The sequence below is a fragment of the Capra hircus genome, chromosome 12, assembly GCF_001704415.2.
Source record: "Capra hircus breed San Clemente chromosome 12, ASM170441v1, whole genome shotgun sequence".
Taxonomy (NCBI): domain Eukaryota; kingdom Metazoa; phylum Chordata; class Mammalia; order Artiodactyla; family Bovidae; genus Capra; species Capra hircus.
The window spans coordinates 179,225-198,881 of record NC_030819.1 but is presented as its reverse complement, the minus strand read 5'-3'; the positions used below and the strand labels follow the sequence as shown (position 1 = coordinate 198,881).

At 38.6% G+C, this 19,657-nt stretch overlaps 1 protein-coding gene across 1 annotated transcript in view; it reads left to right on the top strand.

The window, feature by feature from the left end:
• Positions 1 to 19,657, top strand: part of LOC102177789 (multidrug resistance-associated protein 4-like) — a gene marked incomplete at its 3' end in the record, with an annotated part of 234,569 nt that overhangs the window by 48,830 nt on the left and 166,082 nt on the right. Inside the window, exons 7-8 of the mRNA XM_018056287.1 lie at positions 3,484 to 3,573; positions 7,801 to 7,992. Coding sequence (XP_017911776.1) covers positions 3,484 to 3,573; positions 7,801 to 7,992 — 282 coding nt within the window. The remainder of the gene's footprint in view (positions 1 to 3,483; positions 3,574 to 7,800; positions 7,993 to 19,657) is intronic.

The window sequence follows — 19,657 nt, the reverse complement described above, 5'->3', positions numbered from 1 at the left end:
CTGAACAGGGAGGGAACTCAGTGTGTGGCTCTGATAGACTTTGAGATCTGCAGACAGGAATCTGATGTTTGTATTTTGTAGTCTTAACCAAGTGAAAAGTAGTAAAATAGGAACCCTAAGTGTCAGGCAAGAAGAAAGGAGTGGGTAAGCTTAAAAATGTTTTTCACGTATTAAAATTTAGTTTCTTCTTGATCAGTTCAGTTCAGTTCTGTTCAGTGGCTCAGTCGTGTCTGACTCTTTGTGACCCCATGGACTGCAACATTCCAGGCCTCCCTGTCCATCACCAACACCCAGAGCTTACTCAATCTCATGTCCATCGAACCAGTGATGCCATCCAACCATTTCATTCTCTGTCGTCCCTTCTTCTCTTGCCTTCCTTCTTTCCCAGCATCAGGGTCTTTCCCAATGAGTCAGTTCTTCGCATCGGGAGGTCAAAGTATTGGAGCTTCAGCTTCAGCATCAGTCCTTCCATTGAATATTCAGGACTGATTTCCTTAGTCTGGTTGGATCTCCTTGCAGTCCAAGGGACTCTCAAGAGTCTTCTCCAACACCACAGTTCAAAAGCATCAATTCTTTGGTGCTCAGCTTTCTTTATAGTTCAACTCTCACATCCATACATGACTACTGGAGAAACCATAGCTTTGACTAGATGCATCTTTGTCAACAAAGTAACATCTCTGCTTTTTAATATGCTGTCTAGGTTTTTCATAGCTTTTCTTCTGCTTTATATGATTTGTAATACCTATAACATCTGGTATAATTTGGTGATTAAAAGTAATTGTTGTTTTAGCAAGTGACTGTTCCATAATCAGTTCAGTTATTTCCAGAGGAATTTTTCACTTAGAAGATTTTCTAAACTTTTAATCTAGATCCTGTTCCTTTAGTCTTTCAGGCATTTTGCTAATCACATGTGATCACTCTCTTAAGAAAAACAAAAAAAACTAGCAGTTACTGAGAAGTTTTCTTAATACTTAGTATATGTAAATGTATGTATGTATATATACATACCTGTAAATCTCTTTGCCTTAGAACTTACAGATTACTCAGAAATACAACTTGTGAATGGCATTATGAGTACTCTGTTGTTTGCTCTTGTGTTGGATTGTACATGCAACAGCACATCTATTTTTTTTTTTTTTAACAGAAGTACTTTGTTATCCCTGTTTAGCCAGGTCAGGTAATGCATGTAATAGGTGTAAAATTTAGGGCTAGGGCTATCACTATAACCCATGATGTCATACTTTACACCTATTCCCTTTTTTGTTTTTGTTGGTTTTGGTGTTAAGTTAGAGCTCTAGTGAGATTAGAGCCTTGATTGCCTTTTACAGGAGTTTTTTTTTATGGTTGGCTAAAAAATTTCTTTGGTTTTTAAGTAAAAATAAAAGACACAGGTTTAATTTTCACCAAGAACTTTTCAATTTTTCACAATTTTGGGTTAAATTTTTATTTGCTATTTATGACCATGTAAATATCATTAACTGCTAGAAAAGTAGTATGCAATGATTACATTTTTTTTTATGAAAGTTCCTCCTACCCTTCTGAAATTTATCTATTTTTCATTTGATTAGTTTATATATATAAAACCATCAATAATTCTTTCCTGATTCAGCTGCTTGTCAGTACTGTTTTCCATGTGGCCAAAGGACATGGGTAGTCTTCCTAATTTAACTTTTCCTGGAGCCCTCTCTCAGAGTTCTTGTTGCTCTGGTTGATTGTCACCAAGAACTTGATTGAACAGCACTGTTGTGTTCTCCTACCTACTACCATTTTCCAAGCAACTGCATAATTTCATCTTTTCAATTTTTTTAATTTTTGTGAGCAAAGAACTGTTCTAGATACCTTTTACAGTTTTTCAGGGAATTGAATTTTTTCCATTAAAAGAATTTTGTAAAGACTGAAATAAATGGAAGTCCAAAGGTACAATGTCTGGTGAATATGGGGGATCAGTCAGAACTTCTCAGCCAATCTGTAACAGTTTTTTGCCTGGTCATCAAAGAAACATGTAATCTTGTGTTATCCTGATGGAAGATTATGCATTTTCTGTTGACTAGTTCTGGATGCTTTTCATAGAGAGCTGCTTTCAATTGGTCTAATGGGAGCAGTACTTGTTGGAATTAATCATTTGGTTTTCTGGAAGGAGCTCATAATAGAGGATCCCATTGCAATCCCACCATATACACAACATCACCTTCTTTGGATGAAGATTAGCTTTTGGTGTGGTTGGTGGTGGTGCATTTCGCTTGCCCGAAATCTATTCTGTTCCACAATATTGTACAGTATCCATTTTCTATCACCTGTCACAATTTGTTTTAAAAATGGAACATTTCTGTTACATGTAAGTGGAAAGCTGCCTGAAGAAATATGGTCAAAAAGGGTTTTTTTGCTTAACTTCTGTGAGACTCAAATATCAAAGTGATTAACATAACCAAGCTTGTGCAAACGATTTCCATTCAATACTTGAATGAAATATTTGAATATTTTGAGTACGTCAGCTGTCTCCTGTGTGGTATAGTGTCATTTGTTCTCAATGTCTTGATGTGATCTCTATCAACTTCAACTGGCATACCTAATAGTAGAGCATTGTCCAACAAGAAATATCCAGCACGAAACTTTGCAAGCCCCTTTTGGCACATTCGTTCAGTCACAACATATTCTCCATACACTGCACAAATCTTTTTCTGCATTTCAGTTGCATTTTTACCTCTCTTGAAATAGTAAAACATAATGTGCCAAAAATGTTGCTTTTTATTTTAATATTAAAATGGCTACACAAAAATTCACCAATTTTGAAAAGTTTTTTTAAAGTGCATGCTTATATGACAGCTGTCGTAATACAATCTTAATGACATTGTTTTGAATAAAGTTAGACAACTTAGTGTTACTAGAGCCATCTTACAGAAAAAACTGAACAGACTTTTTGGCCTACCTGTATCAAGAATGGCTTCTTTATATAAAGTGCTCCTTTGCTTGCTGAGCATTACTGAGATTCTTTCTTTATCAAGTGAAAATGGAGCAATTAGTGGGGATTCAAATTATTTAAAGGGCCAGGTCTGCCACATACCTATGTAGCTCCCTTGTGGAGATTAATGAGATTAATCAATTAGATGAGATTAGTCAATTAAAGCCAAGGGTCATAGTGAAAAACATAAATGATTAAAATACTTCACATACTGGATACTCTATAAAGTATATTATTTTAATAAGCTAATATGCATCATGAATTTTTCACTTCACTTCATGCAGGTGCCTTGTCCTTTCACCTACTTAAAATCTGTGGGTGCCTAAGGGAACTAAAGCTGCTTCAAACTCCCAAAGAGATATGATTGGATGAAAAGGCCTCCAGGACAGGATGTCTTAAAATAGGCAGGAGAAAATTTGGGTTAATTTGCATGTCAATGAATATTATATTATTTTCTCTATTTTCTGTAGCATTTGGCTTTACTTTATTGAAATGGGTATGTTTTTATAAACTTTAATTTGCAGGAATTAAGAACCCCAACACTACAAGGCCTTTCCTTTACTGTCAGACCTGGTGAACTGTTAGCTGTGGTAGGACCTGTGGGCGCCGGAAAGGTAAGTTGTGGTGCCTTTCGGCAGCTTGATGCAACACTATAGTCCCTATTAAATTCTCAGAGTTGAGCCCAAAGCTGTGTGTACAATGTTTGTTTGTTTTTTCAAAAAGGATAGTTTATTGACATTGAATAATAGTAAAATAATTACAGTGAAACCCATCTCTGCATTGCCTCAGTTTTGGTCCCACACTTCTATCTTGATTCTCAGAAAGTTTTACATGTACACAGTGTATTGATTCCTTATAATTTATAATGTCATATAAAAGATATTTGGTAAGGATTGCAGTGAGTGCCATGAAACTTGCTGAGAAGAGCATGGAGAGGCCTGGCATAGTTTTCTCATGGGCACAGGAGTCCTGGACAGTCATTGGAGGACCCAGGGACCTTATGAGCCAAAGTGTAAGTTAATTCCACAGAGGGATCTATAAAGATTTACCCTCTTGAGAAGTTTTTGTTGATGGTCATACTTATGAAATCTCCATGATGATTATAGTCCCTATCTTTCAGCTCATTAAAAATGCTATTCTATTGTCTTAGGTTTACATTGTTTTAATAAGTCATCCATGGTCATTCTTTTTTTAAATTTATTTTTCAATTGGAACATAATTGCTTCACAATGTTGTGTTAGTTTCTGCTGTACAACAACCTGACTCAGCTGTAAGTATGTCTATATATATATATATATATATATATATCCCCTTGCTCTTGAGCCTCCCTCCCACCCTCCCCCAATCCCACCCTCTTAGGTAATCACAGAGCACTGAGTTGAACTCCCTGTGCTATATAAGCAGCTTTCTGTGCTGAGCTGTGCTTAGTCACTCTGTTGTGTCCACCTCTTGGACTGTAGCCTGCCAGGCTCCTCTGTCCATGGGGATTCTCCAGCAGGAATACTGGAGTGGGTTGCCATGCTGTCTTCCAGGGGATTGAACCCAGGTCTCCCTCCTAAAACAAGAACAATATGATGTTAGGAAGTGTTCTAATTTCATCATTTTACATGTAGCTGTCCAGTTTTCTCAGCACCACTTATTGAAGAGACTATCTTTTCTCCAATGTATATTCTTGCCTCCTTTATCAGAGGTAAGGTGTTCATAGGTGCATGGATCTATCTCTGGGCTTGCCATACTGTTCCATTGATCTGTATTTCTATTTTTTTTGTGCCAGCACCATACTGTCTTGATTACTATAGCTTTTTAGTATAGTCTGAAGTCAGAGAGCTTGATTCTTCCAGCTCTGTTTTTTTTTTTTTTTTTTTCTTTTCTTCTCAAGATTATCTTGGCTATTTAGGATCTTTTGTGTTTCTAAACAAATTGTAAAAATTTCTGTTCTAGTTCTGTGAAAAATGCTGCAGGAGACCTGGGTTCGATCCCTGGGTCAGGAAGATCCCCTGGAGAAGGAAATGGCAACCCACTCCAGTATTCTTGCCTGGAGAATCCCATGGACCTAGGAGCCTGGTAGGCTACAGTCCACAGGGTTGCAAAGAGTCGGACACGACTGAGCGACTTCACCTTCACCTTCTCAAGATTATCTTGGCTATTTGGGATCTTTTGTGTTTCTAAACAAATTGTAAAAACTTTTGTTCTAGTTCTGTGAAAAATGCTATGGATAATTTGACAGGGATTGCAATGAATCTGTATATTGCTTTGGGTAGTATAATCATTTTCACAATATTGATTCCTACAATCCAAGAACACAGTGTATCTATTCATGTCATCTTTGATTTCTTTCATCAGTGTCTTACAGTTTTCTTCATTTTGGTCTTTTGTCTCCTTAGGCAATTTTTTCCCTAAGTATTTTATTCTTTTTGATACAATGATGATTGGGATTATGCCCTTAATTTTTCCTTCTGATTTTTTTGTTGCTAGTGACACAATTTTTTTTTTCCTTTGAGAAAGATCTTTATTAGTTTTATTGGCAAGAAGATAGAACTTTCCTTCAATATCCATTGCAAGAATGTCTGCTTCTGGTTTACTTCTTTGTTGTTGTTGTTGTTTTTGCTGCACCTGTGAGGTATGTGGGATCTTAGTTCCCCAACTAGGGATCAAAACCATGCACCCTTCAGTGGAAACACTGAGTGTTAACCACTGTACCAGCAGGGAAGTCCTGCCAATGGTTTTCTTACTGGGGAAGGACTTTTCTTTGACTTTTCATGCTACTATAAGCAAAACAGTTTTAACTAGATGTATCTAGAACAGCATTTCTCTAGGTATGTTCCATGAAACTTTTATTTTACAAGAAGGTATCTTGGCCACAGAAATCTGGATAAACGCACATTATGTTTTCCTTCTTGGTGCTTCATGTTGTACAGTCAGAAACAGCTTGTTGGAAAAAAAAAAAAAAAAAGAAACAGCTTGTTGGGAATTTGGACATCTCATTAAAGGAAGTTATTTATGTGACAGCTATTCAGGATGGACAGAGACATGGGGACTTCCTTTTCATTACAGTGGCCCTTCCAGGAAGTCTGGAGGTTGCAAAGGCTCTTCCAGGAAGCTCTGAGCATTTCCTCACGTGGCTTGACTTGGTCCCACCAGTGCATGTGTAGTGAAGGTGCAGCCATGTGCTGGAGCTAGAGATTTGGACATGAGCAAGACCCTGATGCCTCTGCCCTGCAGAGGCCACCAGGTTCCTGGGTGAGGCAGATACACAGGCAGATTATTTCAGCTTTGTGTGATGTGGACACAGACATACCACATTTATGTGTTGTTAAGGATTTGAAGTAAATATGCAGCTGTCAGTTCAGTTCAGTTCAGTCGCTCAGTCGTGTCTGACTCTTTGCGGCCCCATGGACTGCAGCATGCCAGGCCTTGTCTATCACCAACTTTCGGAGTTTACTCAAACTCATATCGATTGAGTTGGTGATGCCATCCAACCATCTCATCCTCTGTCTTCCCCTTCTCCTCCCGCCTTCAATCTTTCCCAGCATCAGGGGTTTTTCAAAAGAGTCAGCTCTTCGCATCAGGTGGCCAAAGTATTAGAGTTTCAGCTTCAACATCAGTCCTTCCAATTAATATTCAGGACTGATTTCCTTTTGGATGGGCTGATTGGATCTCCTTGCAGTCCAAGGGATTCTCAACAGTCTTCTCCAACACCACAATTCAAAAACATCAATTCTTTGGTGCTCAGCTTTCTTTATAGCCCAACTCTCACATCCATACATGACTAAAGGAAAAACCATATCCTTGACTGGATGGACCTTTGTTGGCAAAGTAATGTCTTTGCTTTTTTAATAAGCTGTCTAGGTTGGTCATAGCTTTTCTTCCAAGGAGCAAGTGTCTTTTAATTTCATGGCTGCAATCACCATCTGCAGTGATTTTGGAGCCCCCCAAAATAAAGTCTAACACTGTTTCCCCCTCTATTTGCCATGAAGTGATGGGACCAAATGCCATGATCTTAGTTTTCTGAATGTTGAGTTTTAAGCCAACTTTTTCACTCTCCTCTTTCACTTTCATCAAGAGGCTCTTTAGTTCTTCTTCACTTTCTACCATAAGGGTGGTGTCATCTGCATATCTGAGGTTATTGATTATTTCTCCTGGCAATCTTGATTCCAACTTGTGCTCCATCCAGTCCAGCATTTCTCATGACGCACTATGGCATGTAAGTTAGATAAGCAGGGTTGCAATATACACCTTTGATGTACTCCTTTGCCTGTTTGGAACTAGCGTCTGTACTTGGTCTGAAACAACAAAATGTGGAAATCTAGATGTGAGATGTGTACACAAGACAATGATGATTTCCTCAAGGATGGACTTTTGCTCTTTGGACACAACTCACTTCAGAGTTCTCTTAATAATAATATTTGGATATATTCTTCACATGTAGCTTTTTAATAATAAGTGTTTGTCAAGTAAAGGATACCTGGATGCAGAAACAACTACACTAAACATTGGATACATGAAATACACATTCTGCTGGGCTTCTCTGCTAGTTAAGAATGTTTAGCATTCCTAGCTAGTCTTTTCTGAGTATAATTATTCATTTGGGTGAAACTCTGAGCAGTTTAGGTTCTTATAGTATTATATTAATGTTCCTTATCAACCATTAGTTTCCCGTGGACCAATAGGGTTATTTTATTTTATTTATTTTTTCACAATTGCCAGGGCTCTACTTCATTCTGTTCTAAATGAAAGGGTTCTATAGTGTATGAAGTATGACTGTGGGGTCTGCTGTGCTACAGGTCTTGTTCTATCCTCAGTGCTGCCTGTTCACATGTGTGTGTTGCTGTCTGTTTCAGTCGTCACTATTAGGCGCTGTGCTGGGGGAGCTGCCCCCGAGCCAGGGGAAAGTCAGCGTGCACGGGAGGATTGCGTATGTTTCTCAGCAGCCCTGGGTGCTCTCAGGAACTGTGAGAAGTAACATTTTATTTGGGAAGAAGTACGAAAAGAAACGATATATGAAAGTAATAAAGGCTTGCGCTTTGGAAAAGGTGAGTAATGACTTTTGAATTGCATATACTCATATTTCAAATAATGATAGTGTTGGTTTAAACTACAGAGTTTGTTAAAATTTTGTTTCAAATTTTGGAAGATTTCTGGGTAAATAAACACATGTAACCCAGCTGTTTCAATGCCAATGTGATAGCAGCACTTACAGAATGCCTTTAGAAAGTAGTGGGTGGTTGTTTAATTTTATAATGTTTTATTCACTTTTAAATTTCTTTCTTTAATGAATGATTACCAAAATTCGCAGAAATAGTGTAGTGTAATGAACACTCATGTACCCACCCCCAGCTTTAGCCAAGATTAGCTGGTGGCCAGTCTTGCTGCATCTCTACTCCTGCCCCCTGCCAGCCCTACCTCGACCCCAGAGTATTCTGAAGCAGATCCTAGACCTCAGATTAGTTCATCTATAAACACATCATTAGTTTTCTCTACAAGATAGGATAGCCTTTGGGAAAAAAAATTACCACACATTTCACCTGAAAAATAGCTAAAATTCTTGAATACCATCAAGCTTCTAGTCTGTGTTTACAGCTCCATTTCAGTCTCTAGGTTTCCCTCTCCACTTCATTTTTGACTTGTAGTTTATTCTTTAAAGAAAATGGAATGCTTTAACATTTCCTTTTAATACTGTATCTTTTACTATGGAGAAGTTGTTTTCAGGAATGGCACTGAATTTCACAGGAAATGGCAAGATGAAATGTTTATCTGTACATTGGGATATAAATTAGTGAATCCTGAAAACTAAACTTACCTGATAGGAAAATATAATTTGGCAAAAAGAAAGAAAAATTTAAATACTGATAAATAATATGTTACTCTCTTGGGTTAGAAAAATCAGTGAATAACAATGTTAAAGGGCTTCCCCTGGGGTCTGTTTAGTGCAGTCTGGACATCTGACTTCTTTATACTGTGAAGAAAAGGCTGGGACAGACTTTCAAAGGTGTGAGGTTGAAGGCTCCAGACCCACTTTCTGAGAAAATAGTAACTTTGCTTGGACAGTGGCTTGAATTTCATAGATTGTATCATGTGAGTGCTGTTACATGATGATGTGGACAAACAGAATTGCTTGTTTAACTCTTGTTTCTTTCTCCTGGGTTGTTGTTAATGGATGATTGTGCTTTTTCAGAAATGATGTCAAGTTAGCAACAATGAACTAGATTTTTATTAAATGATGTACATACTGTGTAAGAAAATAAGAGGGAAAGCAAATGTAAGACAGTGAGATAATAGCTCTCATTTATTGAGTCCTTGTGCCAGTCTGTTTTCTGTGTATCACTCACACATGCACACATGTACACATATAAAAAGAAATAGGAGTTATGAATCTTTTACCAGTGTCTTTGAGGTTACCACTTCATTTTATAGTTGGTAAAATTGAGGCTTGGCAAGAAGAAATAACTCACCTCAACACTGGCAGCTCAGGTTCAGAGCTATTTCAGCAGGACTCTTGACTCCACAGTGCCATGCTACCTTTCAATTGAGGAAGTTTATAAGGAACAACATATTAAAATAATTGGGTGATTTATGAAAGTGGGATGGGAAATAAATAGATTTCAGACATTTCATAAGAAATAGGTTAATAATTACCTTAATCAAGTTAAATTTTTGATGTCCAGGTTAGGCTCCAAAGACCCAGGCCACTGTGTGGCTGTTTCTTTTATGACCTTGCCTTTCTGGAAAGCTCAGCCTTATCTTTCTTCCCACACTTGAGCATCTTTGGAGAAGAGCAGGTGCTGGGACAGTGGCTGCCATTCGGTATTTTCTATGGGAGCCAATATTTTGCTGCAGCCACATGGGGTTACTGGACCAGTAATGCAGGCAGTATCCTGGGGCTTCACCCAGCCTAGGGCATGCGTGCAGCACAGACTCTGGTGGGAAGGGGCCCTGCAGGACTGGCCTGCACAGTGATTCTTCTGTATGTGATGTGACGTTTATAAACATGGACTGCTCTCCTGTTTTCTGTGTGGTTGGGACATGGAGTTGGGGCTCCTTGTGTCCATTTCCTCCTTGGCAGGAAGGGAGGGATCAGAGAGCAGAGTTCTGACCCCAGCTTTGTTACTTGCTCACTGTCATTCTGGACATATCCTGTTTCCTGCCTGGACCTCTGATGTATCTGAAGCAAAACAAGGACTCTGGATCAGAGGATATCCAGGAGGTTTTGTTTCTGCTCTGAAATGTCATCTGTGACTATGATTAGCAAGAGGTCAGCAAGGTTTTTACACCTGGGAACCACCTAATGAGACTCTTTGCTTATCTTTTTTGGAATCCCTGTATCAGTGGATGGGCATAACACTTTCACAGATAATAGGGGTGTCCTAGAACTATTTTGGCCTGTAGTTACAGAAACTGTATGTGTAGTAGAAAAGGCTTGGCTTTTGGAGAGAAACAATCTTAGTTATTAACTCTGGGTGTTTATCTCAATTTCTTTTCTTATTGAATGCAGGGAGAGATGGGATTATTGTAAACGTTACAGGTCGTGCATGTGGAATGCAAACTTGCCAGTGTTTCAGTAAATGGTAGCTATTTTTACTATTATAGCCCTTTTCTCTGCAAATATACATACATATAAATAAAGATTTCTCCTCACTGTTTTCCCTAACCCCACTGCCCCCAAATCCTGGAAGAAAAAATGGAAAAAAGAGTAAATTTTCTTGTATTACATATGTTAGTTACAACATGATATATTATCCTAGATTTAATTGAAGTAAACATTTAAGTTCATTGAGCTGAAAACATTTCTATTAATATGATAAAATAGGGAGAAATGAAGTAATCACAGTGGCAACATCAACTCAGACTGATGACATCAACTTCAAGGCTCAGGAGTCAGAGGCTCAGGAATTGATCTGTTTCTCTGTTTGCTAGGTGTGTGATTCTTCATCTGTAAAATAGAGATAATAATACTATCAACCTCATAATGTTGTTTTGAGGATGAAATGCAGGAATGATTTTAAAGCACCTGATTGCTAGGGACATAACAGGCACTTTATAAATGTTAGAATAATTTTGAAAAAATTAGCTCTTAATTATAAGCTCAGTTTTTGGTAAAAAACATCCATAAAATATGACATATAAGAAAGAAGGTATTTGACTATTTAACTTCCATCATTTAAATTTATATTTATGTAAGTGCCCTATATATAGTACATTATGTAAAGGCATTCCTCAGAGCAGTGATGTGACCTCACTTAGTCTCAGTTTCCCCATCTGTGATGGGGGGCCAGTACTTCCTGTGCAGCTTGTTGTGAGGATTAGAGATAAACAGCATTGGGATCCACCACAGATCTTACCCTCCAGGAGCTGAGAGACACCGTGTGCATGTGTACAAATGATGAACCAAATAAGACAGGTACTTCATGAGAGATGAGAGATGTAAACAGAACCTTAGGAAACCAGCAGGAAGAGATGAGTCCAGGATGGGTTCATGGGAGAGTGTGTTTGGGCTGAGCCTGGAAAGATGGGCAAGATATTGACAGGCCATGAGAGGAAGGGCAATCCCAATTGGAAGAAAAGCTGTAAGAAAGGCAAGACATCTGCCGTTTGACTCTGGAACCCAGCCTTCCTCTGTCAGGGCCTCATTTATGGTTTCAACAGTCTACTGTGTGGTGTTTCTACACTAAGTCTCCACCATCAGTGAAGGGCTCTTCGTGTTCTTCTGGATGGATGGCATCAAGAATCAGCAGCACCATTTCCTAGTTTGCCTCTAGTTTGTGTGTCTGCTGTTCAGTGAGAATTGGTTAAATTTAACTAACAGGAAAATAACATGAATAAGAACACCTTCCTGTCAGTGGAAGGAACTGTAATATATGCTCAACTCAGGCTTTTCCCTTTAACCTAATCAGAAAATTGTGGCTTGGAATTAACCTGACTTGGATTTTACTTCAAATCCTCTGAAATATTTTTCCTATCTGTGGTGTGTCCATGAATAATTGTCAGAGTAATTGTCATGCTAGCAAAGTAATGTTCAAAATTCTTCAAGCCATGCTTCAATAGTATGTGAACCATGAACTTCCAGATGTTCAAACTTGATTTAGAAAAGGTAGAGGAACCAAAGATCAAATGGCCAATGTCCGTTGGATCATCAAAAAGGCAAGAGAGTTCTAGAAAAACACCTACTTCAGCTTTATTGACTACACCCAAGCCTTTGATTGTGTGGATCACAACAAACTGTGGAAAGTTTTTCAAGAGATGGGAATGCCAGACCACCTTACTTGCCTCCTCAGAAATCTGTATGCAGGTCAAGAAGCAACAGTTAGAACTGGACCTGAAACAATAGACTGGTTCCAAATTGGGGAAGGAGTATGTCAAGGCTGTATATTGTCATCCTGCTTATTTAACATATATGCAGGGTATATCATGCGAAATGCTGGGCTGGATAAAGCACAAGCTGGAGTCAAGATTGGAGGGAAAAATATCAATAACCTCAGATATGCAGATGACATCATCCTTATGGCAGAAAACCCCAAGGAACTAAAGAATCTCTTGACAAAAGTGAAAGAGGACAGCCAAAAATTTGGCTTAAAACTCAACATTCAAAAAAAGAATGTCATGGCATCTGGTCCCATAACTTCATGGTAAATAGATGGGGAAACAATGGAGACAGTGAGAGACTTTATTTTTCTGGGCTCCAAAATCACTGCAGATGGTGAATGCAGCCATGAAATTAAGACACTTGCTCCCTGGAAGAAAAGCTATGACCAACCTAGATAGCATATTGTAAAGAAGAGACATTACTTTGCCAACAAAGGTCCATCTAGTCAAAGCTATGGTTTTTCCAGTAGTCATGTATGGATGTGAGAGTTGGACCGTAAGGAAAGCTGAGCACCAAAGAATTAATGCTTTTGAACTGTGGTGTTGAAGAACACTCTTGTGAGTCCCTTGGACTGCAAGGAGATCAAACTAGTCAATCCTGAAGGAAATTAGTCCTGAATATTAATGGGAAGGACTGATGCTGAAGCTGAAACTCCAATACTTTGGCCATCTGATGCAAAGAACTGACTCATTGGAAAAGACCCTGATGCTGGGGAAGATTGAAGGCAGGAGGAGAAGGGGATGACAGAGGATGAGATGGTTGGATGACATCACCAACTCAATGGACATGAGTTTGAGCAAGCTCTGGGAGTTGGTGATGGTAGGGAAGCCTGGCGTGCTGCAGTCCATGGTGTCGCAAAGAGTCAGACACGACTGAGAGACTGAACTGAATTGTCAGAGTCAATGATGTACTTGAAGTCCTCCCACCAGACCTGGAGAGAGAGAGCTTGTTTCTTATGCCCTGACTGTGCTAAATGAAGGAGTGGATTCAGGTGCCTTTTCTAGAGCGTGATTGAAATTGCTGTGCTACAATGTGGTGCTGTTTTGAGAAAGAAATGAAAACAATGTAAAACCAAAGCATAAAACCTAAGTGGAACAGTTTGTGAAGACTGTTAACAGTGAAACAGAGGCCAAGTAAACAGTGTGTGTGTGTGAGGCTGGGAAACTATCTTAAAATGACCTGTTGTTTTTCATTAAAACAAAAGCTTGAGATGATAATTTCTGAGCTCCACAAAGAAAGATGGTGAAATAATGAATTTCCACAACAGAGCTATTGCTGCCTTTCATTGGACACACTCCAGTTTAAGCTTTGAATGAGCAGGGAACCTGTGTGCCTGTATGTCTTTGTGGCTGTCAGGGAAGGTTATGATGGAGACAGTCTCTTTCTTTTTCTTTTGGTCGCATACTTTGCATATTGTGATCCACACTATGAACGGAGTCCCATTGTTGCCTTGATGTGAAAATAGGCCTCAGTCACCAATAGCAAGTTACAATCAATTTATGTCCTTTTTTTATTTATGGAAGGTGTTCATATGTGTATTTTGATTCTCACAGCATCATTGAGTTTAGTGACTCTTGTTTCTGCAGCGCATTCTGTAGAAGAGGAAAGTGAGACTTAGTGAAATCAGAAAAATTCTTATCCTGGAGACCCTATTGTGGCACTTGCTTTCTGCCCAAATTTGCTAAAATAGAGACAAAAGAGGGCTTTATGTGCAGAAAGATACTGCTGGGCATCATAGATTGATGCCTGATGGGTCTAGTAGATAACAAACTCCCTCAAACTCTGTTTATCTGTGCCAGGATCTGTCTAGTTGTAATTACAGGCAATTCAAGATTTGTAATATAATACTGTGTAACATAAACACTGGTTGTTATCTTGTCATTTCGGGATGCTCTTATTACCTTCCCCCCACCCGCACCAGGTACTTAGATTTGTCTATTTAGTTCTTTTTTTTTTTTTTTCCAGAGGCAGTTAACTTTTATTTATTTATTTTTCTGATTTATGTATTTATTTATTTAAAAAATTTTAAATTTATTTTTTATATTTTTACTTTAAAATAGTGTATTAGTTTTGCCATACATTGACATGAATCCACCACAGGTGTACATGAGTTCCAAACCCTGAACCCCCCTCCCACCTCCCTCCCCATATCATCTCTCTGGGTCATCCCAGTGCACCAGCCCTAAGCATCCTGTATCCTGTATCAAACCTAGATTAGCAATTCGTTTCTTACATGATATTATATATGTTTCAATGCCATTCTCCCAAATAATCGCACCCTCTCCCTCTCCCATAGAGTCCAAAAGACTGTTCTATACATCTGTGTCTCTTTTGCTGTCTCACATACAGGGTTATCATTTCCATCTTTCTAAATTCCATTTATATGTGTTAGTATACTATAATAGTGTTTTTCTTTCTGGCTTACTTCACTCTGTGTAATAGGCTCCAGTTTCATCCACCTCATTAGAACTGATTCAAATGTATTCTTTTTAATGGCTGAGTAATACTCCATTGTGGATATGTACCACAGCTTTCTTATCCATTCATCTGCTGATGGACATCTAAGTTGCTCCCATGTCCTGGCTATTATAAACAGTGCTGCGATGAACATTGGGGTACATGTGTCTCTTTCAATTCTGGTTTCCTCAGTGTGTATGCCCAGCAGTAGGATTTCTGGGTCATAAGGCAGATCTATTTGTAGTTTTTTAAGGAATCTCCACACTGTTCTCCATAGTGGCTGTACTAGTTTGCATTCCCACCAACAGTGTAAGAGGGTTCCCTTTTCTCCACACCCTCTCCAGCATTTATTGCTTGTAGACTTTTGGAAAGCAGCCATTCTGACCAGCGTGACACGGTACCTATTGTGGTCTTGATTTGCATTTCTCTGGTAATGAGTGATGTTGAGCATCTTTTCATGTGTTTGTTAGCCATTCGTATGTCTTCTTTGGAGAAATATCATTTAGTTCTTTGGCACATTTTTTGACTGGGTCATTTATTTTTCTGGACTTGAGCTGCATAAGTTGCTTGTATATTTTTGAGATTAGTTGTTTGTCAGTTGCTTCATTTGCTATTATTTTCTCCCATTCTGGAGGCTGTCTTTTCACCTTTCTTAGAGTTTCCTTTGTTGTGCAGAAGCTTTTAATTTTAATTAGATCCCATTTGTTTATTTTTGCTTTTATTTCCAGTATTCTGGGAGGTGGGTCATAGAGGATACTGCTGTGATTAAGTGTTTTGCCTATGTTCTCCTCTGGGAGTGTTATAGTTTCTGGTCTTACATTTAGATCTTTAATCCATTTTGAGTTTATTTTTGTGAATGGTGTTAGAGAGTGTTCTAGTTAATTCTTTTACCAGTGGTTGACCAGTTTTCCCAGCACCACTTGTTAAAGAGATTGTCTTTAATCCATTGTATATTCTTGCCTCCTTTGTCAAAGACAAGGTGTCCATAGGTGTGTGGATTTATCTCTGGGCTTCCTATTTTGTTCCATTGATCTATATGTCTGTCTTTGTGCCAGTACCATACTGTCTTGACTACTGTGGCTTTGTAGTAGAGCCTGAAGTCAAGTAGGTTGATTCCTCCAGTTCCCTTCTTCTTTCTCAAGATTGCTTTGGCTATTCGAGACTTTTTGTATTTCCATACAAACTGTGAGGTTATTTGTTCTAGCTCTGTGAAAAAGACTGCTGGTAGCTTGCTAGGGATTGCACTGAATCTGTAGATTGCTTTGGGTAGTATACTCATTTTCACTATATTGATTTTTCTGATCCATGAACATGGTATATTTCTCCATCTGTTAGTATCCTCTTTGATTTCTTTCATTAGTGTTTTATAGTTTTCTATATAAAGGTCTTTAGTTTCTTTAGGTAGATATTTTCCCAAGTATTTTATTCTTTTCGTTGCAATGGTGAATGGAATTGTTTCCTTAATTTCTTTTTCTCAGTTCAGTTCAGTTCAGTCACTCAGTCGTGTCCGACTCTTTGCGACCCCATGAATTGCAGCACGCCAGGCCTCTCTGTTCATCACCATCTCCCGGAGTTCACTCAGACTCATGTCCATCGAGTCCGTGATGCCATCCAGCCATCTCATACTTGGTCGTCCCTTTCTCCTCCTGCCCTCAATCCCTCCCAGCATCAGAGTCTTTTCCAATGAGGCAACTCTTCGTGTGAGGTGGCCAAAGTACTGGAGTTTCAGCTTCAGCATCATTCCCTCGAAAGAAATCCCAGGGTTGATCTCCTTCAGAAGGGACTGGTTGGATCTCCCTGCAGTCCAAGGGGCTCTCAAGAGTCTTCTCCAACACCACAGTTCAAAAGCATCAATTTTTCGGCACTCAGCCTTCTTCACAGTCCAACTCTCACATCCATACATGACTACTGGAAAAACCATAGCCTTGACTAGACGGACCTTAGTTGGCAAAATAATGTCTCTGCTTTTGAATACACTATCTAGGTTGCTCATAACTTTTCTTCCAAGGAGTAAGTGTCTTTTAATTTCATGGCTGCAGTCACCATCTGCAGTGATTTTGGAGCCCCCCCCAAATAAAGTCTGACACTGTTTCCACTGTTTCCCCGTCTATTTCCCATGAAGTGATGGGACCGGATGCCATGATCTTCGTTTTCTGAATGTTGGGCTTTAAGCCAACTTTTTCACTCTCCTCTTTCACTTTCATCAAGAGGCTTTTTAGTTCCTCTTCACTTTCGGCCATAAGGGTGTATCATCTGCATACCTGAGGTTATTGATATTTTTCTCGGCAATCTTGATTCCAGCTTGTGTTTCTTCCAGTCAAGCGCTTCTCATGATGTACTCCTCATATAAGTTAAATAAGCAGGGTGACAGTATACAGCCTTGATGTACTCCTTTTCCTATTTGGAACCAGTCTGTTGTTCCATGTCCAGTTCTAACTGTTGCTTCCTGACCTGCATACACATTTCTCAAGAGGCAGGTTAGGTGGTCTGGTATTCCCATCTCTTGAAAAACTTTCCACAGTTTATTGTGATCCACACAGTCAAAGGCTTTGGCATAGTGTATAAAGCAGAAATAGATGTTTTTCTTAAAATCTCTTGCTTTTTCCATGGTCCAGCGGATGTTGGCAATTTGATCTCTGGTTCCTCTGCCTTTTCTAAAACCGGCATGAACATCAGGGAGTTCACGGTTCATGTATTGCTGAAGCCTGGCTTGGAGAATTTTGAGCATTACTTTACCAGCATGTGCGATGAGTACAATTGTGCTGTAGTTTGAGCATTCTTTGGCATTGCCTTTCTTTGGGATTGGAATGAAAATGGACCTTTTCCAGTCCTGTGGCCACTGCTGAGTTTTCCAAATTTGCTGGCATATTGAGTGCAGCACTTTCACAGCATCATCTTTCAGGATTTGAAATAGTTCAACTGGAATTCCATCACTTCCACTAGCTTTGTTCGTAGTGATGCTTTCTAAGGCCCACTTGACTTCACATTCCAGGATGTCTGGCTCTAGATTAGTGATCACATCATCATGATTATCTGGGTCGTGAAGATCTTTTTTGTACAGTTCTTCTGTGTATTCTTGCCACCTCTTCTTAATATCTTCTGCTTCTGTTACATCCAGACCATTTCTGTCTTTTATCGAGCCCATCTTTGCATGAAATGTTCCCTTGGTATCTCTAATTTTCTTGAAGAGATCTCTAGTCTTTCCCATTCTGTTGTTTTCCTCGATTTCTTTGCATTGATTACTGAAGAAGGCTTTCTTATCTCTTCTTGCTATTCTTTGGAACTCTGCATTCAGATGCTTATATCTTTCCTTTTCTCCTTTGCTTTTTGCCTCTCTCCTTTTCACAGCTATTTGTAAGGCCTCCCCAGACAGCCATTTTGCTTTTTTGCATTTCTTTTCCATGGGGATAGTCTTGATCCCGGTCTCCTGTATAATGTCACGAACCTCATTCCATAGTTCATCAGGCATTCTATCTATCAGATCTAGGCCCTTAAATCTATTTCTCACTTCCACTGTGTAATCATAGGGATTTGATTTAGGTCGTACCTGAATGGTCTAGTGGTTTTTCCTACTTCCTTCAATCTACTTGCTCATTATTAGTGCATAGGAATGCAAGGGATTTCAGTGTGTTGATTTTATATCCTGTAACTTTACTATATTCATTGATTAGCTCTAATAATTTTCTGGTGGATCCTTAGGGTTTTCTATGTAGAGGATCATGTCATCTGCAAACAGTGAGAGTTTTACTTCTTCTTTTCCAATTTGGATTCCTTTTATTTCTTTTTCTGCTCTGATTGCTGTGGCCAAAACTTCCAGAACTATGTTGAATAGTAGCAGTGAAAGTGGGCACCCTTGCCTTGTTCTTGACTTTAGGGGAAATGGTTTGAATTTTTCACCATTGAGAGTAATGTTTGCTGTGGGTTTGTTATATATAGATTTTATTATGTTGAGGTATGTAATGTTCCTTCTATTCCTGCTTTCTGGAGAGTTTTTATCATAAATGGATGTTGAATTTTGTCAAAGGCCTTCTCTGCATCTATTGAGATAATCATATGTCTTTTATTTTTCAATTTGTTAATGTGGTGAATTATATTGATTGATTTGCTGATATTGAAGAATCCTTGCATCCCTGGGATAAAGCCCACTTGGTCATGGTGTTTATCTTTTTAATGGGTTGTTGGATTCTGATTGCTAGAATTTTGTTGAGGATTTTTGCGTCTATGTTCATCAGTGATTTTGGACTGTCGTTTTCTTTTTTTGTGGCATCTTTGTCAGGTTTTGGTATTAGGGTGATGGTGGCCTCATAGAATCAGTAGGTTACTTTTTCATTTTGTTGATAATTTCCTTTGCTGTGAAACAGCCTTTAATTAGATTCCATTTGTTTATTTTTGGTTTTGTTTTCATTACTCTAGGAGATGGATCTAAAATATATCGATGAATTTCTGTCAAAAAGTGTTCTGCCTGAGGTATCCTCTAAGAGTTTTATGTTAGCAATATTGATTCTTCCAATTCAAGAATACAGTATATCTTTCTGTCTGTGTGGTCTTCAGTGGCTTTTATCAGTGTCTTACAGGTTTTGTCTCCTTAGGTAGATTTATTCCCATGTTTTTGGTTATTGTTTTAATGCTATGGTATATGGAATTGTTTCCTTAATTTTTCTTTCTGACACTTTGTTATTAATGTATAGAAATGCAGCAGGTTTCTATATCTTAATTTTGTATCCTGGAACTTTACCAAATTCATTGATTAGCTCTAGTAGTTTCCTAGTGGCATCATTATGATTTTTGTTATTATCTGCAAATGATTAACAGTTTTACTCCTTCCTTTCCAAATTAGATTCTTTTTTTTTTTCTTTCCTGATTGCTTGGCTAGGCCTTCT